The sequence below is a fragment of the Thamnophis elegans genome, chromosome 12 (assembly GCF_009769535.1).
Source record: "Thamnophis elegans isolate rThaEle1 chromosome 12, rThaEle1.pri, whole genome shotgun sequence".
Lineage (NCBI taxonomy): Eukaryota > Metazoa > Chordata > Lepidosauria > Squamata > Colubridae > Thamnophis > Thamnophis elegans.
The window spans coordinates 18,850,681-18,875,069 of record NC_045552.1 but is presented as its reverse complement, the minus strand read 5'-3'; the positions used below and the strand labels follow the sequence as shown (position 1 = coordinate 18,875,069).

At 41.2% G+C, this 24,389-nt stretch overlaps 1 protein-coding gene across 1 annotated transcript in view; it reads right to left on the bottom strand.

The window, feature by feature from the left end:
• Positions 1-1,541: 1,541 nt before the first annotated feature.
• CRYBG2 (crystallin beta-gamma domain containing 2) overlaps positions 1,542-24,389 on the bottom strand; it is a 79,760-nt gene continuing 56,912 nt past the window's right edge. Inside the window, exons 8-22 of the mRNA XM_032227203.1 lie at positions 23,096-23,235; positions 21,001-21,127; positions 18,782-18,817; positions 17,688-17,824; positions 16,263-16,389; positions 15,697-15,839; positions 14,122-14,248; positions 13,625-13,657; positions 12,538-12,650; positions 11,533-11,662; positions 10,496-10,635; positions 8,935-9,058; positions 7,642-7,800; positions 6,150-6,309; positions 1,542-2,986 (exon numbers count right to left, since the gene is read on the bottom strand). Coding sequence (XP_032083094.1) covers positions 2,898-2,986; positions 6,150-6,309; positions 7,642-7,800; positions 8,935-9,058; positions 10,496-10,635; positions 11,533-11,662; positions 12,538-12,650; positions 13,625-13,657; positions 14,122-14,248; positions 15,697-15,839; positions 16,263-16,389; positions 17,688-17,824; positions 18,782-18,817; positions 21,001-21,127; positions 23,096-23,235 — 1,785 coding nt within the window. The 3' untranslated portion in view covers positions 1,542-2,897. The remainder of the gene's footprint in view (positions 2,987-6,149; positions 6,310-7,641; positions 7,801-8,934; positions 9,059-10,495; positions 10,636-11,532; positions 11,663-12,537; positions 12,651-13,624; positions 13,658-14,121; positions 14,249-15,696; positions 15,840-16,262; positions 16,390-17,687; positions 17,825-18,781; positions 18,818-21,000; positions 21,128-23,095; positions 23,236-24,389) is intronic.

The window sequence follows — 24,389 nt, the reverse complement described above, 5'->3', positions numbered from 1 at the left end:
GAAAGACCCTACTGTATTGTGTGCCCCTGGCCAAGAGAAGACAAAATAAAGCTGGAGGGTTGATGGGACTCTGCAGTGCTGAAGAGAAGGAGAAAGAATTATTTCATTACTTTGCTTTCTGCAAAACCAGGCATCTCCAAACTTGGCAACTTTGGTTTGGTTTTGGTTTGGTTTTATTGGGATTTATATGCCGCCCTTTTCCCTGAGGGGACTCAGGGCGGCTTACAACCACAGGGGAGGGGAAGTGCAAGGTCAAAACAAAACACTTTGTGAACAAAAGAAAAATAATAAAACACAACTTTCATTCAGCAATCAAACACTCGGGCGGGTAATTGGAAGCCTATCCCCAGGCCTGTTGGGAGAGCCAGATCTTGAGGGCTGCGCGGAAGGTCTGGATCGTGGTCCACAAAACTTTACGATTTGTGGACTTCCAAAACTGAAGAATTCTGGGAGTTGAAGTTGACAAGTCTTAAAGTTGCCATGTTTGGAGACCCTCTGTGCTAAATCAATGTTTTGTACCCAGCTGTCTATGGCAGCTACTTTATCAAAAGATAAGTTTAATGGTAGGAGGTTTTTTTTTTTTGAGTTGCCAGGAAAATGAACCCATTAGTCTAAAGAAGATAGAAATCCTACAGTGTTCTCCATAACCTGTGACTTAAGTCAGAACAGAACAGAACAACAGAGTTGGAAGGGACCTTGGAGGTATTCTAGTCCAACCCCCTGCTTAGGCAGACAACCCTACAACACTTCAGACAAATGGATATCCAACATCTTCTTAAAAACTTCCAGTGTTTTCGACCATCTGAGAATTGATCTGGTTCTCCTTTGAAAGTACAATCACATTATTATTTGCAGGAACATTTTAAAAGGCTCGTCAGCACAATTAAACAAAACAAAAAACAAAAAACAATGGCATAACCTGTAAGGCAGATGCCATGTACATTTGTTTTTCACACGTTCCTTTTTAAAAAAATATACATATATATTTTTTATTAAAACACTTAAAAAAAGAAGATAAAAGCTAACACAAAATAATGGGAAGGAAGCAGGGGTGGATTCCGGCATGTGCTCTGTGCATCCGCAGAAGCAAATAACAAGATGGCGGCACTTATGGCACCACCCGAAGTACCGGTTTGGGTATGTGGCAGGCCTGGGTCGCTGCCAGTTTGTGACCCAGGCCACCAAACCTCTACCAGTTTGCCCAAACCGGTAGGAATCTACCATTGGAAGGGAGGGAGGGAGGGAGGGAGGGAGGAAGGAAGGGAAAAGGGAAAGGGAAAAGGAAAAGGAAAAGGAAAAGGAAAAGGAAAAGAAAAAAAAGCAAAGAATAGAAAAGAAATAAATGCAAATATAAAGAAGTGGTCCCCAATATTCTTCACAGTCGTTCTATGTCCAATTATAGCAGGGGTTCTCAAATTTTGGGTCGGGATCCCTTTGGGGATCGAACGACCCTTTCACAGGGGTCACCTAAGACCATCGGAAAACACATGCTTTCAATGGTCTTAGGAACTGAGACACCAATTTTATGGTTGGGGGTCACCACAACATGAGGAACTGTATTAAAGGGTCGTGGCATTGGGAAGGTTGAGAACCACTGAATTATAGGATAGATATAGATTGTAGAAAGAAGAGCAACGTGATGTCACTTTAAAGAAAGAGGTCAAAAATATATTTGTATCTAGTTTCTCACACATTCCTGTGAGGGGCCACTATCCGCTATGGCTCTGCTGAATGCAGCTTTGTGCAATGTCATATAAGAAACTCTCGTCCTTAATAGAAGGCATGAAAATTGATTTGCCAGCAAAAGTGCAACATGCAATTCAAAGCAAACATTGCCCTCCAATGGCTGAAACTATGATGAGACCCAATTATTTCTGTAACTCACGGTAACCTTCCATCAAGGCTTTGAAAAATCAAAGAGTCTGTTTAATGATAGAAAGAAATGTAGATGATTACAGTAGCTCCATACATAAGAGTCTTTTATTCATCTCTGGATAATGTTTGGGACCCCAGCCATTATCACTAACTTTTTCTTTGTGGACAAGTTTTGCATATTTTATGACCTTACAGGTAACTGTCCTCAGATTTTAATATTATTGACATGTTGCAGGAAGATTTCAGATATACAATGCATGCAATACAGTGGGGAAAAATTTCTGAGCAAGAAGAGTTCTGCAAGAAAGAGTAGGAAAACCATTTCTAAATGGAAAAGTACTGTAGAAATATTTTAATCTTGCTACAGGAAATGTTTGTACCGGTAAGCCTTTATTTCTGCCAAAGGAAATGCTACAAAGTGCCTAACTTTTTTCATAACCCTGTATATGGTATTTCCATACTCATCATATGCCAATTTCAGTGGGAAATAAGAGAATCAAACAAATCCACCAGAGAGAGATAAGTTTATAAAAGCATCTTATGTTACATAGATACATAAATAGAATTTTTAAAGGTAGGAAGGTAGGCCTTTCCCTTGGGAAAAAAGAGAGTAAAAGGTACAAGCATGATTGTGCATGCCTATATATATGTGTGTATGTATAGGTTTTTATGTTAATTGAATTTTTCTTTAAATATCCAATCCAGCTGGGATGCCTCTTCCTGCTTCCCTCTCAACGGTGAATAACTCACCTCTTCGAATTGTGCAATAATCTGTACTTTGGAAAGCATCACTCTGGGCAGCTAAAAAAAAAGCATAGAAGGAAGAAAATGTCCAGTGCAAACCGACTGAGAAAGTCAGTCTCAGATCTGTGTCATTAAACAATTGTGCTTTTTTTCAGACTGTGAGCCTTGGAAAAAGACAGGTGGCTTAGCTTGACCAAAAACAGGGTTAATCTTTTCCAACCCAAACATGACTCGCGAGGCGAACCCTTGTTTTGCTCCCAATCCCCTTCCTGCCTTCTTCACAGCACTTGAACATCCCAAATCTGTGTGGGTCTCTCTTCAGAGGATTCCCACAGGACAGCGTGATCCCGGTCGTAGGTTCTGCCTCCTGCAAGAAAGGCAGAAAGGAAGGGTGAGTGGTGCGTGGGAAAAAAGCAATGGGAAGTTGTACATAAACAACAAGGCACAATGTGGGAGATCAATTTCTTCCAATATCATTTTCAATTTCTTCCAATCTAGGTAGTGTTCCACTTACAAACAAAATTGAGCCCAACATTTCTGTTACTAAGCAAGTCACTTATTAAGCTTTCAAGAAGAGATTGGACTGCCATTGGTCAGAAATGGTGTAGGGACTCCTGCTTGGGTGGGGTCTGGACTAGATGACCTACAAGGTCCCTTCCAAATGTTAATCTGTGAAGTGAGCTTTGACCCCCTTTTGCGATCTTTCTTGCCACACTTGTTAAGGGAATCACTGCAGGTGTTAAATTAGTAACGGTTGTTAAGTGAATCCGGCTTCCCCATGGATTTTACTTGCCAGAAGGTCACAAAAGGGGATCCCATGGCTACCGGGACCTTGCAACCGTCATAAATACAAACCAGTTGCCAAGCATCCAAATTTTGCTCATATAACCTTGGGGATCGGGCAAAAGTTGTAAGAGTGAAAAACAGTCCTTTTTTCAGTGATGTTGTAACTTCTAACGGTCACTCAGTGAATAGTTGTAAGTCAAGAACACTCTGTATTTTTATTTAGCTTGCTTGATCTACCCAATCTGAACTTTGCAACAGGACCTGCTGCAGTGACAGGCACTTTGGAGGGGAAAAAGTGTTCTGACCTGGGCTTCCCCAGCAGCACAAAGCCGAGTCCTCATCTCGATAAACCCCTTTTATTTAATTTGCAGTGAATTCCTCTCCAGCAAAGTCTTTCCTCTCCCACAGTCTTTCAAGATAGTTCACAATTACCGACCTTTATCAGGCTTGGAGGGTGGCCAGGCTGATATCTTTCAGATGCCACAATACTTGGCAAAAATGCAAGAATGAACTAATTGTCTCCTGCAAACTTCACTCCCCTTTCGCTCCTCTTTTATTTCCTCTGGGAGGGGCCATTCACCGTCCACCTGTGGCCTTACTCCCAAGTTGACCCTTGTTCCTTAGCTCTTCCCTTCGTCTGGCAACTCTGCGCATGAGCACACTGGGAACAGCTCCAGCTGTTCGTCTGCTTCACTGCTGTCTGACTCCGAAGGCAGCTGATAACTGTCAGACAGCTCTGGCCCCCTCTCTGCCTCTGACCCAGAGCCCTCATCAGAGCCTTCCCCAGATTCCAGGACTGGCCCAGGTTCCTCCCCAACCTCTCTGTCCGAATCTGCTGCCAGCTCTGGTGACAACCCACAACAAAAAGTATGTACCAATTTTGTTAGGATTTCACACAGGGTCACTAATACCTTCCGAGAGGTACAACAAATCCCTAGATTCACTAGGATTGTTGCATCGTGGTGTGTGACTTTGCTGAATCCCATGCTCCCATTAATGCTAGAGAAGGAGGAAAGCAGAAAGACACCGAGAGCAACAACCCCATTAACGGAATCAAGTCATTCGATTTCAATTATCATGAACATTCATTTTAAATTAAGTTCAATGTATTTTGGGCCTTGGTTCTGCTGTTTTTTCTACCGATGTGGCTGCTGGCACATTGCTCAAAGAAGGAGAACAGCTGCCAGCTGAGCGGGAGTTGCTGAAGTGCTATCAGGAGGGTTTGCTGTGAGAAAATGCCTGTAAGGCATCTGAAAGATTTTGCAAATTAAAGGCCCATCTTAAGTTCATATTACACATTATTTATATATTACTACATCATTAGGAGATAATGCAGATCATGTGATATATTACTGCAATTATCTATATTACATATTATACTGTATATGAAATATTATTATGAAAATGCAGATAAGCGTTTTAAAGTGCATGAGAACAATTACAGCATATTATATAACACATTTATATGCATTAACTACATATGCATTTTAAGCACAAGAACTATAATGTATTCCATTTCACTTAGCGTATCCATGCATTTTAAAGACTCTTACAATATGAAATGTTATATTGCTGTATTAGCTGTTTGTGTAACTATATATGTTATCATGAGATAATGTCATGAATATTTTAAAATAGTTACATAATATGTACTATATAATATATTACATATTTCCATAATGGATATAAGCAATTTAAACACTATCAACTATTAAATATTGCTGTAATATTTAATATATTATCATACATAACTATAAATTACAATGAAAATGCCTATAATAAACACATATCAAGCCCTACTGTATATTGTTGTAATATATATTATGAATGGATTTAAATTTAAATATTACTATGAAATAATATGAATAGGCATTTTAAATTAAACATGCATTCACCATAATGTAATGCAATAAATAGAAATTATTTTTAGGTCCTGGGAATGGAGGAAATTCTAATGAATGCAGGCTGATCAGGCTATGCTTTGATATCTCCTGCCAGAATAAACTATATGCTACTAAAATTCTAATTCCTATAACCTTTAACTGGGCAAAATGGTGCACCATAGGACAAAACCTTTTGAACCAAAATACTTCAAAAATAGGCCAATTTACAGAATGTGTCCAAAATCTAGGACCCATGACTCCCTTGGAGATGAAATTTGGCAAATGTTATAAAAAATTTACAACACAAACGTTATCATAAAGCAATCTATGACATACCCTATTTCCTTGAAACTAAGACCACCCTGGATAGTAAGCCCAATTGGCCTTTTGAGGGCATGTGCTAAAATAAGCTCTCCCCAAAAATATTGCAACACAGCAGCAGCCATGAGGTGACCATGCTCACCACTTCCTGCACCTCAAAAATAATAAGACCTCCCCCAAAATAAGGCCAAGTGCTTATTTGGGGGGGGGGTCAAAAGAAAATAAGACCCTGTCTTATTTTCGGGATAACACGGTAATACAAAATGTCATTAAACTTTTCCTGCGCTGATGTTCCACTTTGCTATGGAGTTCAACATGGGCTATTTTCAAGGCAGATACATCTCTGATTGTATCCCACGTTTTCCAGGGAAGGTAGTATATTAGCTCTGTCATTGTTGAAGACATTGAGGAATCTGGTAAGCAAATGTTTTTTTGAAGCAATGGCCCAATGCAGCACAGGTTGTCTGGTCTGCTCTAAATCCTGTTTTCTGAAACTGTTCTTTGGAGCTAAGTCAGAATTATCCCTCCATATTCTCTTACCTTTTACATCTAGAACTTTATCTTCAAACATCTGGCTGCATATTTTCCCAGATGAATCAATTCTCCACGTCTGCCGAGGCATTCGACTCTCAGACCATAACACCACTTTGGTGCCCTTTGCAGCTGCACCAATCACCTGGAGACTCATATTGGGTGCAACCTGAAAACAGAGGTGGACGTCACATAATGTAACAACCAGTTCTCCCAGAACTGAAAATGTGAACATGCGCGCACCTTCTGCACATGTGCACGGCTTCCAACACATGGCAATTATATATAGGACATGATAGCACCGGAGTGGACGGGCAAGGTCAACCGCTGCTCAGAACTACCAGTTTGTCCAAACCGGTCTGAACGGCAGCAGTCCACCTCTGCCTGAAAACCAAGAACAGGTTAAGCATTTTTACCAATTCTGGTAAAAAGCAACCATTATTAGTATTTTTTATCTTCATTATCAAGTAGCATTAAATTATGAGATCTTTTCTCAACCTGGTCTGGTCTAGATACATTGGAGGACAACCTCCATAGTCACCAGGTATAACAGCTATTGGATTGGTTGGCTGAGACTAAAGAGATTATACTCCAACATACATTGAAGTTATTGGCTTGTGCAAGACTTTAATGGTGGAGGACCTCAGTCAGAAGATTTTCAACTCAGAGATGATATGCCTCCGGTTGCTAATCATGATGACCACTTATTAACTCCAGGATAAGAAGCAACTGAATTTGGGAGGCCAGAAATATCTGGTTAACCATTCCAGGAAGCAAAGTTGGCTTTTGGGCACTCCAAAACTTCTTTTCTGACATTTCTATGGATGAATGGACAATCTTGCCAGTCTTTGAAGACAACAATGTGATCTAAGTGATGGCCCAAGAGCCACTACAAAAACATTAAAAAGTATAGAGAATTTCCATTCTGCTACAAGATTACACAGGATCACGGGTCAGCAGTTTGGCAGATCGAATCTCACTGGCTCAGGGTTGACTTGGCCTTCCATCTTCCAAAGTCAGTAAAATGAGGACCCAGTTGCTGACTCTGTAAACTGCTTAGAGAGGGCTGTAAAGCACTATGAAGTGGTATATGTCTAAGTGCTATTGCTATTACTATTTAGAAAAAAACCAAATCTTAAGCTTGGAGAAACTGAAGTAGCCAATATAGAAGAGCAAGTTGAATTGTTTTATTCACTCCAGGAGGGGGAGAGAATTTGAGCAAGTGGGATGGAAATCTAATGACGAGATCAAATGGATAAATGGTTGGAATTCTGAACTGGTGCACTCCATTCTGTAACTTTAAGTTACATGTCCCACCTCTAGGATATTACCCATCTTGCTTTTTTCTACACTATTTACACTATCTATACTATACTACACACACTATTGGGGGACAGGTTCCCAGAACCTGGTGTAAATGTTTGGATATATCTAGAACCAGACTGACACATTCTTGATGGCCTCAACCTCTCTCTCTATCCAGATGGATGAAGGTCCTTACATGGTTCTTCATAAGTCCCTCTTCATAGTACCAGATGCAACTGTTCTGGTCATTGATCTCCGAAACCAGAACTCGTCCAGCTTTCATGTCTTCAACATCATCGGGCACACACAGGAAGGACTTCAACTCTTGGTTTTTTATTCGGAAATAGACCCTTCTCTGCAAAAAGGGGAGGAGAGATGAAGGTAAAAAATGGCACACTGTGAATTAGTTTGAATTGTCTGTGCTTGTAAACAAGTCCTGCACTGTGGAAGGATATCTCTGCAGTAGCGGTAACCAAGACTGGGAATGCTTACTTAGATGTTAAAGTTACAGGAACACAGAGCAACAAAAAACACAGGCAGAAAATTCTGATTTTACAGAACCATATCAGTCATAGAATTGAAAGATACCCCAAAAGTCATCTAGCCTATTTAGTTTAGTTTAGTTTAGTTTAGTTTAGTTTATTGTTATTGCACATCATACAATGAAATTAAATGCCATCTTCAATGTATATTATAATTACAAAAATAAAAAACAAACACATATCATTCACATTCTATATAATTAAAATTGAAAACTCAACATTGCATTAATATTGCACTATATCGTAGAATTCAATATAGTTACTACTCTGGGACAGAAGCTGTTTTTCAGCCTGTCCTTGTTTTTATTATCCTGTACCGTCTGCCACATGGTAATAGTTCAAAAAAAGGCTGCCCAGGATGAGATGGATCTTTAAGAATGTTTTGAATTTTTTTTAAGGCAGCAGGAGCTATAAAGCTCTTCCAAAGAGGGGAGAGGGCAACCAATGATTCTCTGGGCAATGACATTAACCCTCTGGAGCGTTATCCTATCTGCCACTCTGCAATTGGCAAACCATACACAGGTGCAATAAGTTAGAATACTCTCTATAGTGCAGCGGTAGGTCACCAGCAGTTTTTCATTCAGTTGTTGTTTCCCATCTCTTGGCCCCAAGAAAAAAATGCACCATAGAGAAAACCGTCCTTCTTCCTTTTCAGGAGAAGAGATACTACTGTTTTACAAATATTTATTTCCAAAAGAGCTTACACTGTTGAGATGTTGCTCCTAATGCAGACTTGCAATCCTTTCTTAGATGTAGAACCAATATGTATTGATTTCTTAGTTGTAACATACATAGACATTTCCTATCTATTTGCTTTATTTCCTTCTAGCATCCCTCCTCCCCCTGCCCAAGTGCCAAAGAGTTGATTCTGGTTGGTCACATTATTCATTCAGTTCCTTTATGTTTACCCATCCACCCCCACATGGTCAGAAAACTGTGAGACTCACCTGCTTGATGGGATACAGGGAGCCAATATGTTGAACCCCACTGTACGTCAGCCAGTTGGTGATCTCTGTGCATTCCAAAACCCACTGACGGCCTCGGAAGTCACTGTGTTCGCACAGCACCCAGCTGTGAATTGGAATCAGCATGAAACCAACCGTAAGAGGAGAAGCATTAACAAAAAGCCCATTGATCAGTATTAGTTGACAAATATTTTTTGTCCAAAGAAGCCCAAGATACGTTAATTGTACCAAGAGAAGTGAATATTTGTAGCTCAGGATTGTACTGTGAGGTCCTTGGTTGTTTTCTTGTAGACGTTTTATTATCCAAATAAGTAATAGTGATCACTATCCAACTTTTCATTAACCAACTACGGAGATAATGGTGATTACTACACAACTCAACACTGATGATGTTACCTAATTAACAAGCAAGAAAACAAACAAGCTCAGAGAGCACCAAGAACCCATACATTTATTCCTTACACAATCCGTCTCAAGGAGAAATATGTATTGCCTTGAAAAAAAAAAAGATAATATTATAGCAACTGCCCTCAATTAGTGCTCTATTAGGATGTGCTGGCTTTCAAACCCTCCAGTCCTTCAGAGTCACTTTGATGTACTGGTTAAGGCACCAACTATAGTTCCTAAGGTAAAGGTTCCCCTCACACATATGTGCTAGTCGTTCCCGACTCTAAGGGGCGGTGCTCATCTCCATTTCAAAGTCGAAGAGTCAGCATTGTTCAAAGACAATGCTAGCTTTCAAACTTCCTGTCCCAATTTTGGCCAGGCTGACTACAATACTAAGTCCTGTAATCTCAGCATTCCTGGGTCATGTGGCCAGCATGACTAAATGCCGAAGGCGCACGGAACACTGTGACCTTCCCACCAAAGGTAGTTCCTATTTTTCTACTTGCATTTTTTACATGCTTTCAAATTGTTAGGTTGGCAGAAGCTGGGACAAGTAACGGGAGCTCACTCTGTTATGTGGCGCTAGGGATTTGAACTACCGAACTGTTGAACTTCTGATCAACAAGCTGAGCATCTTAGCCTCTGAGCCACTGCGTCCCTTTTCTCTCAGCCCTAGGAGGAGGTAATGGCAATCCACTTCCAAAAAAACCTTGCAAGAAAACTGCAGGGACCATTCCAGGCAGTTGCCGAGCGTCAAGGCTGACTTGAAGGCATAAACCCAGAATCCTTCATTGGCACATGTGACAACCAAGCTTCATCGGCACATGTGACAACCAAGCTTGGGAAAAGCTTAGGACCAAAGCCAGAGCAACCAAGTAAGAACAAATGCATAAATTAGACATATATTAGAAGGACATGAATATAAAAAAGCGTTGCTCAATGGCAGGAGTGGCTGATAAACATACACATGGAGGAAACAGTTTGAATAAGGATGTATATACACTATTGAAAATGGATTCGAAAGTTCAGATAAACGTTTTGAGCCAACTTCATGAGAAGCTGGGCTGGACTTGGGGTCTGGAAGGAGACAAACAAACTCAATGCAAAGTATAATGAGTCAACAGTCCATTCCCTTGTTTTTTTTTTCTTTACTTACATCCCACCCTTTACTCGGACAGAGAGAACGTGATTATTGAATCCTTCGGCTTTCAGGCTGCGTACTTCACTATTCAACTCAATCTCTTTCCCTTCAAAACACTCCAATCCATGCAGAAAAATGGAGGGCTCAGAGAAGAACTGTAAAAAAATAAAAAAATAAAAACCAGGAAGAGCAAAGAACGAGATGAAAACAACGTGGGGATTATCTGGTCAAACAATAAAATGCAGGCAGTCCCTCAAATATGCTGTGAAAGCTCTTGGGTGAGAGATTGGCAGGCCATTCTGAATTCAGTGAAGAATTCAAATTCTGTGAGTTGTTGCTACTCCAGTTTAAAGAATTCCAAAAGAATGGGATTGATTTTGGAAAAGATGTCCATATGGATGATCATAACAGCAGGGGTGAAATGCTACCAGTTTGGACCGGTTTGCCTGAACCGGTAGTAAAAATGTTAAGAATGTAACACAACAAAGTTTGTTCAATTATCTGTATTATATGAAAAGTTATAGCCAAATATAGCCGGCAACAAAACCCAGTTAATAGAAGCAATCATTCAATCTTGGTTTCACATTTTAACAGCTGCAGAACTAAAAGACTTGGTTCACTCCATGGGAAGACGTTGTAAGGCCGTAATTCATGCTAAAGGTTACCCAACTAAGCATTAACTGACATGGTGATAATTTTTGTATATCTCATTTTTTCTACATGTTTCACTTTTCTTCTTAATAACTACTACTCTAATAGTAAATCCTTCATAAAAGTTATTGCATTACATTCTTGATTAAATTATTTTTCCATTGATATATAATTTTATGGTACTACTCCAAAATAAAGAGCGTTATTAGCCATCGAAGCTCAAAAATACACTTCTCCCAAACGGTTTCCACAATTTTGGCCTCTACTGTATACTTCCCAAAATTGGACAATCCAAAAGAGAAAGACTCTTCTGAATCAAACTTGACAATGTCATTTTCTGGCAGCAACTGAGTAACAAGAAATCCAGATAAAAGCTTAGAAAGATGGTCATTGTGACTTACAATGGGGATTTTCTTCAGAGAGCAGATAGCAGTGGTGAAGGCACAACCCATGGAACTCAGTGTCGGATACTCGCCTTCTGACAGTATGTGCTGCTCACCATCAAACTGGTGGCCATCATAAAGAATCCAGCTAAGAAGAGACAATTTGCATGTGATGTGTGTGACTTTAGAGGCAGTGATCAAAAGCTCATCAATGAAACAAATATGAGTCCATGGAAACTGGTATCCCTTTAAAATTTACCTTAACAGCATCTGAAGAGCAAACCAGAAACTACTGAAAAAACACATTGACCTGGGAATAATGGCTAGAAAGATTGGAAACTGAAAGTGGAAAGGTTGTTCTTAGAAAAATATGATGTACTCATTTTAGAATAGAATAGAATAGAATAGAATAGAATAGAATAGAATAGAATAGAATAGAATAGACTTCTTTATTGGCCAAGTGTGAATGGACACACAAGGAATTTGTCTTTGGTGCATATGCTCTCAATGTATATAAAGAAAAATAAAATGGAATACAATCATCAAGAATCAGAAGGTACAAAACAATATAAACCAAAAGAAGGCATAGGGATTCCTCTTAGAGGCTCAAAAGAAAAATGTTGATTTCACTCCCCACCCCACCCCCACTTTTTCTTGCTACAAGTATGTCACGGTAATTTTTTTTTCCTCTGTTGTTCCCCCACCCCCACCCTGTTGACATCAAGGACTGTCTGGGGAAACCCCACAAAATTACTCAGAATTATATTTTAACTACTTTGGCATTTATATGAAAAGGTATCAACACATTTAGTCATTTCACTCTATGAACTGTACTTTGGCTAGATTAGTTCCTTCCCTTTGAGAGCTGCTCCAATTCTCCCCTGTAGAAACCTCTGGGCCCTGCCTCCTTTTCCCTAAATGGAAAGGAACATTTCTTTGGGATCCAGAGCAGGAAATACCGGCAGAATGGCAAGAACAAAATGAGAATGAATGAGGGAGGCCCTGCTGGTGAGAGATCCTTACCTGCCTCCATTGACCCTACAGGAATGGGGGGTGAAGTTCTCTGGAAGAGTTGGTTGGTCCTCCTTAAAAGTCATGGAGTTCCCCGAGAAATCAGGCTCTGAGAAGAGTTGGATCTGGGGAGTCAAAAATATCTTGATGTGAACAAGAGGTAGACTGAAATGGCTTAGAATAACTGTCTCACAGTCATAATCATCTCATTTTAAAAATGATGGTTTTCAGAATTCCATAAAAAAAGGAAATCGTATTGCCTTCCCTATGCTGGCTGGGGAATTGGAGTGGTGCGGTGACCTACAGGCTCTCACCTCACAATCAGGAGACTGTGAGTTTGATCCTAGGGAGAGGCAGATATTTCTCTCTCTGGGCACACTGAGAATATATCTGCTGAATATATCTCCGCATTGGCGACAGGAAGGGCGTCTGGTCATTAAAACACTCTGCTGGCTCCATTCAGTTGCTCAGACTCCACCCGGCAAGGGATTATGGGGTTGTTAAATGATGATGATGCTGGCTGGGGAATTCAGGGGGCTGAAGCCCACCCATTTTAAAGTTGCCAAGGTTGAGAAATACTGGGGTAAATATTGCTCACAGGGCTGCAGGGAGCCATTCAAAGGATGATAACTGTTTTCATGGATGAACCTAATGTATTACTGTAACAATATGATTATCGGTTCTGCTTCTCTGAAAATACTACATCTCTAAAATATAAATAACCTGATAATCCAATTACTACAGGAGAAGACAACCTTTTGTTTTTAATCTGGGAGGGAGATATGCTGCATTTTTTATTTTTATTTAGCTCATTGTCTGCAAGGAACATAGGAATCATGGCAATAATGCCACCAGAAGAAGCACGGTAAAGATTTGAAATTTCAGGAAAGCTATATTAAATACAGCCTTTATTAATTATTGGGCTAGGCGAGGGAAGCAAAATAGGATCAGCAGTGCAGTTTAGTAAGAGCTCAAGAAGCATCATGTAAAGCCATGATTTAATTGACCAAACCAACTAAAATGTGGTAATCTTGCTAGAATTGCGTAATGTGACATAAAAACTACCTTTACGCCTTGCTTCTCAATGCCAACTGCTCACCTTAGAAATGAAGAACAGGCTGCGTTCCCCAACCTGTGAGGAAATAAAAGTGAATTATGATATACTATTTAGACCAGGTTAAAGACACGTATTACTGATTGGATGATCTGGCTAGCACAAAATAGAAAAGAAGTGTAACCATGCTACAGAATTAAAATCTTACTCTTACGTGAGTGAGATCTGAAATGGGAAAAAGGCCAAAGCATTGCGACCTCTTTTCAGTTTTGGACTTAAAAGAGTTCTCTGAAAAAACATTGTGTTCAACCAGATTTAACTCACTGCTCATTGCTTAATTGTTAATCTCTGAAGAAGATGCGTGAGCATGCAAAGCAAAGCTTTGAGGCTTCTCCTTTTTTAATGGAACGGAGTTCCTACTTCAGGAAGACTATTATGCAGAAGGATCGAGAGAAAGTTTGTTGCTTGAAAATTTGGAGTGTGGGTTGCGGGACATCATATCTGAACTGGAGGAAAGTGAAGGCAGGCATCTGGACCCTTACCTGTAGGACAGGTTGCACGGAGGCGATCTGGCAACTGGTTGCTCCCCAGTCTTCACAATTGCGATACACTCCTTTCTCCAAAATATATTGTTCTCCACTGAAATTCTTGCCTTCATAGGCTACCCACCTGGTCACAGCAAAGGAAATACAATTATCCCCATGTACTAGTCCCAAGACAGATTTTAGTTTCCTGGGCTCCATGATCAACACAGATTTGGGACTGCAGCCAAGAAATTAAAAGACGCTTGCTCCAGGGGAAGAATGCTATGGCAAATCTAGACAGCATACTAAAAAGCAGAGAAATCACCCTGCCAACAAAAGTGTGTATAGTCAAGGCTATGATTTTCCAAGTTGCAATGGATGGCTGTGAAGGTTGGACCATGAGAAAGGCTGAAAAGCCGAAGAATGGAGTCCTTTGAACTATGGTGACGAAGAAGACTCTTGTGAGTCCCTTGGACTACAAGGTGATCAAACTGGTCAGTCCTAGAGGAGATCAACCCTGGCTGCGCTTTAGAAGGCCAGATTCTGAAAATGAAACTCAAATACTTTGCCCACCTAATGAGAAGGAAGGACTCCCTGGAGAAGTGCCTAATGCTAGGAAGGACTGAGAGCAAAAGAAGAAGGGGATGACAGAGAATGAGGGGGCTGGATGGAGTCACTGAAGCAGTAGCTTGAGCTTAAATGGACTCCAGAGGATGGTAGAGGACAGGAAGGCCTGGAGGAACATTGTCCATGGGGTCGCAATGGGTCGGACACGACTTTGCAACTAACAACAACAACTAGTCCCAAAACAGTGTTCTGGTGAGGTATCAGTTCTATCCCCTCTGTGATCCTAAAAAATTAGTGCTCCAAGAGGCAGTTAATCCCAGGAATGCTGAGATTACAGGATTTAGTATTGTAGTCAGCCTGGCCAAAATTGGGACAGGAAGTTTGAAAGCTAGCATTGTTGGTTGAGAATTTAGAAAGTTAATATCCCGATACAGGTAGTCCTTGATTTAGTTCATTTAGTGATCGTTCGAAGTTGCAATGGAACTGAAGAAAGTGACTTATTTTTCACATTTATGACCATGGCAGCATCCCCATGATCACGCCATTTACATTCAAATGCTTGACAAATGGTTCATATTTTTAATGTGTGCAGTATCCTGGGGGTCAGGTCACCCTCTTTTGTGACCTTTTGACAAGCAAAGTCAACGGGAGAGTCAGATTCACTTAACAACCGTGCTACCAAATTAACAACGGCAGATATTCACTTAACATATGTGGCAAGAAAAGTCATAAAATGGGACAGGACTCAACAAATTTTTCACTTAGCAGCATGGCACCACAACTTCTGAAGGCAAGGCACTGATTAATTGTTCTCACTGTCAATCTCCTTATTTCTAAATTTCTCTCCTTGATCAACCACTCACTTAGCAACCATTTCACTTAATGACATGACCGCTGGAACGGTACTTGATTGTTAAATGAGGAGCGGGTGTACTGCAATGAATCAAAGAGGGCTCTGTATCATCCATTTTTGAATTTTGAAAGGTCGTCTTCCTTGCTCTCTACATTTCCTCAGCAAATACTCACACTCCATTCAGGACATGGATGGATTGTGTCATGATCCCATATCTGGCCAGCCCAACATCTGGCAGGGCCTCACTGAGCTCAACACTGGGGCCATCTTCAAAATCCATGGCTTCAAAAAGTACAATGGCTGGATCCACAAAGTCCTGCCCAGGGATGAAAATATATATATATATGAATGTATCATAATGTCGCAATAGCATTGACCCCTATTCTTGATAGAATCATCTAGAGTAGCCCTCTGAAACGTAAGTGATGCTGGGGTCCCGTGATCGCCTTTTGCAACCTTCTGGCAAGCAAAATCAATGGGGAAGTCAGATTCACTTAACAACCGTGTTACTACCCTGTTTTCCTAAAAATAAGACCTCCCTGGATAACAAGCCCAATCAGCATGCACTAAAATATGCCCTCCCCACCAAAATAAGCACTCCCCGAAAATATTTAAACGCACAGGCAGCCGGTCCCCATCATTTCCTCTGGTTGCTTGCTGCACAAACAACACGAGGTGAAGAGGCGAGGCTGGAGGGGTGGGGGGGCGGGGTAGGGAGTGAGCAAACGGGCAGACTTACTGTCCGGATAAGCCTCAGCGACAACAGTTCTTCATTATAGCCAGCCCAATCGTTCCAGTCGCAGTACTCTCCTTCTTCCAATAGGTACTGATGGCCACGAAAACCTTCTTTCTCATAGCCCACCCAGCTGGAGATGATAATAGACCAACAATAAAAGAGGGGAAAAGAGAGAAACTACTCTTGATTCCTGAATATAAAACTACTTTCTTCCTCTCATGTCTATGGAGATTCTCAATCATCCAGGTCGTGGTTTTCCCAAAGGTCCTTTTGCAAAAGGCAATTGGACTTTCTTGGTTTTTTGCCTTAAAAACATTTTGCTTCTCATCCAAGAAGGTTCTCCAATTCTGACTGAATGGTGACTGACCATTAAAACAGAACTGAAGAAGCTTCTTGGATGAGAAGCCGAAAGTTTTCAAGAAAAACAAAACAAAAAGTCCAGTGGCCTTTTTGGAAAAGCACTTCTTGGACATTTCTTTCTCTCCTTTCCGAAATCAGCCTGTATAACAATGGACAATATGGTTCCTACGGGGGAAATATTCTTTTTGTATTGATCTTTTTTTAATTAAACTTTCTTTTAAAAAAAAGTATGTGAGAGAGACAGAAAACAAACAAGTGGAAAAGAAGGAAATTTTCTGGTGGAGAAATAGGGGAAAGTTTACTATTCAGCTCAGAAATTGAGAAAGGTTTCTAAAATCCTTTTCTGTGTTAAAAATAACAATGTATTTTAATGGTTATTTCTCATGCAGTGATATTCTGAGTGCTAATTGTACAACTTTGGTAATTTCTTTGTCCAGTTACTGAAACAATATTTTTGCATCTTTTTTCTTTGATTTATTTATTTCATGGTTCTGGATGGATCCCCCAGTGATGTACAGCTGTATATTGTAATAAAAATATAATATGATGCAATGACAAGCAGTAATAAAACAAACAAAAAAATCAGCAAAAAACCACACTTTTTAAAGTGCAGGATGGCTCCCCTTTGCCTAGCTCAGGGGTCAGCAACCTTAGGCACTCGAAGAGCCAGAAAAGTCCTAACCGGAAGCCCACCGTTCAATTCTGAAGTCGACCGGAAGTCCGGTTCCCCCACCATAGAGTCTCCTCCTAGTGTGGCATCCTTTTTTCCTCTGCCAATTGGAGGTCCGGTTCCCCCACCATAGAGTCTCCTCCTAGCACGGCATCCTTCTTCCTGTACCTGTCCTAACTGAAAATCCTATCAATTGTGGAGCCGACCGGCGACAGGGAGCCGCAACAGAGGGATGAAAGAGCCACATGTGGCTCCAGAGTCACAGGTTGCCGATCACTGGCCTAGGTAAAGAACTGTGTGCTTTTTTGGAAGAAACTAATGTCTTTGCTTTCCCGAACTGCTTTAGGAGAAGGAATATAATACAAAAGGGGGAAAACATGCCATCCAAAATTGCTCACCAGCCTCCCAAGATTTTCAGAGAGCCAGCAGTGGACATCATGGAATCCTGGTTGTTTTCTGGCTTCCTTAAGTTGTAAATATCTCGGTTGACTTCCCAGCTATGGCCCTGAAAATGTGGCCTCTCAAAAATTAGAGCCTGGGAAGAAAATGATGGAGAATGAGATGAGCATTTGCTTGGCTTACAAATTTAAATACTGATTTTAAGAGCAATATTGGGATGGAGGAATGAATAAATGCTGAGATTCCCAGGGAGGTGAACCACAATTACAGATAGTCCTCGAGTGACTTATGACTGTTTTTCACACTTGTCATGCCCCACCCCCATTGCAACATCCCCACAGTCATGTAATCAAAATTCAGGCACCTGGTAACTGGCATGCATTTATGACACTTGCACTGTTCTGGGGTCATGTGATCATGAATTATAACCTTTCCAGCCAGCTTCCAACAATTAACGTCAATGAAGGGAGCAGGATTCGCTTAACAATCCTACTATTCACTTAACAATTGCAGTAATTGGCTTAACAAATGTGGCAGAGAGGTGATGCAATGGAGCACAATTCACTTAACTGTTGCCTTGCTTAGCAACATAAATTTTGGCTTCCATAGCTCATCTGTTATGGTTCTTATGTGGCTTCCCCCTCAAGGTTGACACATATGCAAGGATAAAGTATGGGGGCGGTGCTCATCTCTGTTTCAAAGCCAAAGAGCCAGAGCTGTCCAAAGACGTCTCTGTGGTCATGTGGCTGGCATGACTAAACCCCGAAGGCATATGAAACGCTGTTACCTTCCCACCAAAGGTGGTCTCTATTTTTCTACTTGCATTATTACATGCTTTCGAACTAGGTTGGCAGAAACTGGAACAAGTAACGGGAGCTCACTCTGTTACACAGCGCTAGGGATTCAAACCGCCAAACTGCCGACCTTTCTGATCGAGAAGCTCAGCATCTTTGCCAGAAAATACATACAAACATAATGTGTGTTCTGATTTTAAAAAATTCAGTGTTGCAACAAACTCAGATTCTTTAGCTCTACTTTTTGCAAGGATGTATGTCTCTCCAACGATCAGACTTGGTGCTAATGATCCCATTACCTTGGGCTCTGCAGGGGTTTCAACAACTGGGGAACCCTGAAAAGAGAATAAACAAAAGAGAACATTCTATAAATGGATCTATCAATTATGGTTTCCTTTTCAGCTCATCATTATCTGGATTCTTGAGACATTTTTCTGGTACCACCTTTGCATAAGAATTCTTCCTGACAATAGATTATCATCCATCAAAATTGCCTAATTTTGAGGAGAGATTGAAGGAAAACAAGGTTCAGGCAGAAGAACATCATGGCTTCAAAACCTAAGGGACTGATTTGGACCAAACTCAGCAGCACTTTTTCAGGCATCTGTTGATGAAAATAGGATCGCCAACATGATTGCCAATGTCCAATGATGGATATGGCACAAGAAGAAGAAGGAGTCACCTTACTGATTTCTGAATCAATTAGAAGGGAAGGAGGTTACTGAATTAGCTGAAACTGCATTTGCGCCACAACATGGGACTGTCAGTGCCTTCAGGGCATTACAATTTTGGCCAAAGTACAACTCCCTAAAAATAAAGAACATAAAGGAAGATATTCCTAGAACAGCCCAATCAGAACTGAATGTACTTATGGGTGTGTAGAAAAGATAGAAAATTAAGAAAGGGAGTGGAATGAAGAACAGCGAACTTGCATTCCACAGTGTAACTTCAGGTTATGCATCTCACTTGCCTAAATAAACTAAGTAAGCAATGATTAAGTAAATGAAGAAAGGTACAAACATACATGCATTAATTTGTATAAGGCACTACACTTTTCTTAAATAAATTAAAGACCTGTGTGCTTAAAGAAACAAACCTGTCATTCAGCTGACTTGCCCAAGTAAAATACCGGTTGAATACATTTGGTGAAAGTGACACAATTTTTTTTAAAAAAAATATTGCTGTACCTGTAGTATTTAAATCTACCTTCTTAGGCTAAGAAACAAATAGACAATCTGCAAAATAAATTTAGTTGTCTACGTGTTTAACACGTTCAGGATTTCCATACATGGAATTTATGTTGCTCGGAGATGAGTCTCATATCGATGGGATCCTCAAGGATTACTAGTTTCTCAACTAACTCACCATAAGAAAGGCTGAGCGCCAAAAATGGACGCCTTTGAACTATGGTGCTGGAGAAGATTCCTCCCAGTCCCTTGGACTGCAAAGTGATCAAACCGGTCAGTCCTAGAGGAGTTCAACCCTGACTGCTCTTTAGAAGGCCAGATCCTGAAGATGAAACTCAAATGCTTTGGCCACCTAATGAGAAGGAAGGACTCACTGGAGAAGAGCCTAATGTTGGGAAAGATGGAGGGCAAAAGAAAAAGGGAATATGGTGGCTGGATAGAGTCACAGAAGCAGTCGGTATGAGCTTAAATGGACTCCAGTTGAATGGTAGAGGACAGGAAGGCCTGGAGGAACGTTGTCCATGGGGTCATAATGGGGCGGATACAACTTCGCAATTAACAATAACAACAACAGCTAACTCACGTGATTTATTTCTGCCTCACCTGAATTGGTCTCAAATTGCAATTTTTAAGATGTGTGGACTTCTTGGAGTTGAAGTCCATATACCTCTATATGGCTAAGGTTGAGAAACACTGCTCTAAAGCAAAGTTTTCCAACCTTGGCAACTTTAAGATGTGTGGACCTCAACCCCAAAAATTCTCCACTAAGCAAAAATGCAAATGTAAGTCTAAAGTGCAAGCAAATAAACAAACAAAGTAACTGTAGTAGATTTCTCTGGGTCTGAGAACATCTCCAAGACATGACAACTGATGACCTTGCCTCTTGAAATCTTAATCCATCCATTAAGGAATCAGTAAAAAAAAAAGGAAGAAACAACCAATTGAGACCTTGCCTTAATGAATTAGAAAATCAGGGCTAGAATGTACACGTGTATTTGGTTTCCAAGAATCTGTAGTGCCTTTTCCTGACTTGAAACAGGAAGGAAGCAAGGAAGGAAGCAAGGAAGAAAGCAAGCAAGCTTGCTTGCACAGCAAGCTTTGGTGCACAGTGATTAGATTAGTATTGTAGGCAAACTCTGCCCACAGCCTAGAGTTCAATCCTGATCAACTCAAGATTGACTCAGCCTTCCATCCTTCCAAGGTCAGTAAACTGAGGACCCAGATTATTGAGGGCAAGAGGCTGACTCTGTAAACCACCCAGAAACTGCTGTAAAGCACCAATATATAAGCTAAATATTATTGATATTGATATTTTTCCAGGGGATACTTACTAGTTTAATTGGATGCATGGAGCAAATGGAGGGGTCCTTTGCACCCCAGGCTTGCAAATTGGGATATCCACCAGGTTCTAAAACATATGGGTCATCATCAAAGAACGGTTTTGAATAAACGAGCCACCTATGGAATAGAGAGATCTGTAAAAGAACTGGCAAAACAAATAATGATAACATATCTACTGAATGGAACTGTAATCCCAAGAAATCTTCTGGAAGGAAACAATATGTTTGATCAATGCTTTAAGCCAACTAGCCCAATTTGTGTTTTCCAGAGTAATCCATGAATTAGATGAAAATGACTGGTTGGTTTTCATTTAGTTTCAAATTTTACAATCTACCCCAGCTCACAAAATAAATAAAATATTTATAAAATGCACAGTTGAGAGCAGCATAACGCTGGAAGGCCTCAAGCAATTTCAACCAAATTTGGTATACAGATGACTTTTTATCTTGAAAAAAATACTGTGGGGGTAAGACATCCCTAACACCCCTCAGGGTGTGTGTTCTGTTAAGATACAGCCTGTTGTGCCTTAAAATGGATTCTACTGTACTGCTGTAAAATGGCTTCCACTGTACAGCACAGGGGAATTGCCATGATAACATTCACAGTACTCCACCAGGGGGCTCCCTCTGGTAAATGTTGGAAAATCCAACATTAGAAAGTACGTTTGGTCCGGACATTTCCCCCCTATAAATAAATACCCAGGCAATGCCGGGTTATTAACTAGTTTTGTATAAAAATTTCAACAATGCACTGGATTTTCCATGCAAGTTCAGAAATGGTCTGCAGAGCTTGCCCTTAAATCCTTCAAATAAGTAAACACTTGAATTTCCAAATGGATGTAAGAGCCAATCATGAGAAGCTGCAGACAAAGCATCAGGGCCACTTTTCCACCCATCCTGGGATCTGTCTATCTGTCTTGCAATCAGAGAATGCAGGGCTCTACCATTGTATAAGAAGCTTATCAAGAGCAGCACAAAATATCAGAATCTTGAAATCATTAGGTCAGAGTCAGATTCTATTTCTTTTGAAATCAACAGGGCAGTGGTGGGATTCAAATATTTTTACTACTGGTTCTGTGGGCGTGGCTTGGCGGGCATGGCATGGCTTGGTGGAGTGGCAGGGGAAGGATACTGTAAAATCTCCATTCCCTCATGATCAGCTGGGACTTAGGAGGCAGAGAATAGATGGGGGCGGGGCCAGTCAGAGATGGTGTTTACCAGTTCTCTGAACTATTCAAAATTTCCGCTACCGGTTCTACAGAACTGGTAAGAACCTGCTGAATTCCACCTCTGGAAATAGGGGCTTTGTAAAAGTATTGCTCTCTCCTTGCACATCTTGTTCATGTCCATAACATTTGGCAATCGGATTCCAGGTGACTGGGTGGAAATGAATACCCAGATGAACAGACCATGTTCAGCTCTTAAATGGTTTGTCTGGACTGGCATTAGTCATCATTTTCCTCCAGCAGTTGTTGTGGTCACACAGTACCCCAACAGGACCCATCATTGACATTGGCAATGGGATCTGTTAGCCATCCACTTTGTAAATTAGCTACACATCAAGGTTCTGCAGTGTGGAACGGTTGCTTGTAACCCGGGGTGTCAAACTCAAGGCCTGGAAGCCAGAGCCGGCCTGCGGGGTGCTTAGATCTGGCCCACAGGGCTACCCTGGAAACAGCGAAGTACCGATCCGCAGTGCCTCTTCCAGTGAAAACAGAGCTCAGGAAAGCTGTGTGCGCCCTCCTGAGCTCTGTTTTCACTGGAAGAAGGCTGTCCTAGCTGAAAACGGAGCTTGGGAGCCTGTTTTTGCTGGCACAGCACTCGGCCAACATCAGGCACACCCAACACAAGTGATGTCGAGCTGGCCATGCCCACCAAGGCCTCCTGAGGTCAAATACAACCTTGATGCAACCCTCATTAAAATTGATTTTGACACCCCTATCATAACCATTAAGCTTTCCATTAGGGAAGGAGTTAATGGCCACTCTTTCTATTTTAGTCTCTAAAAAAGAAGTTAAGCCCTTTACACAAGGTCACCTCTTACAAGGTGGGTACCCAAAACAGAAGAGAGAGAAAAGTGCCTTACAGGCCAGAGTGTACAATGATAGATGCTGCTTTCAAGGGCTGGCCACATGTCCTCAAATCTTCTGCAGAATCGGTGAACCTCTGTTTTCTCCCTTCGCCATTTTCCTCCGCAAAAAAAGTGATCTCAGGGAGTCTGAAATCCTGCAAAAAAGTTAGGCTTGTTAATGGAAGAAGAGTTTATTTCCATAATCCCAGCATTCCTAGCATTCAATAATGGTTACATATAGGGGTTGGTTGCTGCCGACGTTACTGCTGGTTTGGTGTGTGCGCACTCTGTGTATGTGCGCAGTTGTTTGTAAATAGGTCTGTGCATGCGCAGAAGATTTAAAATGTCGCGGCAACTGCGGACCGGTTCATGGGCGTGGCGAACCTGCCGTCCCTATCGGTTCAGCAACCCAGTCGCAATTTCCACTACCAGTTCATCTGAACCGGTGCGAACCAGTAGCAACCCACCTCTGGTTACATATTTCAACAGTAGATCAAACTTTTGTTTTTCTGAAAATAATTTTCAAGAGGAGCCCAACTGATCAAAGCGGACGTGAGGCATCAACCAATCCATTCAAAATACGCTCAAGTGCTTTTCATTGAAAAATTGAAGCTTCAGTCACTTAGGGTTATAATTTGGTTGTTTTATGTTCATACCAATCTTTCACCCAAAAGAGGCAATACCATAATGGTATGGAAACATTAGTGCTCCTGTTGGCACTTTTGGCTACCAATGTCCTCTCATCCACCACAGATGGTGAGTCACCTGCTTTTCATCCTATGCAAAGATGATTTCTCCACTCTGCAACTGAACCACATAGGTTTTATCTCTTGATTTTCACTGCCTTCAGTTGCTTGCCCTGCTTTGAAGAATGAGGCTCAGTTGCAAATCATGGCAATTCCAGGAAGGCTTGAGAAAATCTACTTTTTCAAGTTTCAAACAGGAGACAATTTTGATCCAGCAAAAGGCAGCTGTTCTGACCCAGCTCCCCAAACACGACAATCCTTCTAAAGTGACCTCAAAGATTCCTTTATTAGGAGTCCCAGTAAAAAGTTTCTCTCTCACCGCAGGCTAACAAGTATGTCTAGCAGGGAGATGAATAGTTGTCTGCCACATCTATTCATCTCCACCCCCTGTCTTTTATCCCCAGAGCTAGGGTGGGGCTTTGCTAGCAGCGGTGGCTCTTCCTTCCCAAGAATCAGCCCCTGGATTTCCACTGTTCTCCTCTCCTCTACTTTCTGCACATCCACGCATCAGGCACTAGACCCAGCTGTTTCTCCTCTTCCTCATCATCCACCTGGGGGCTGTT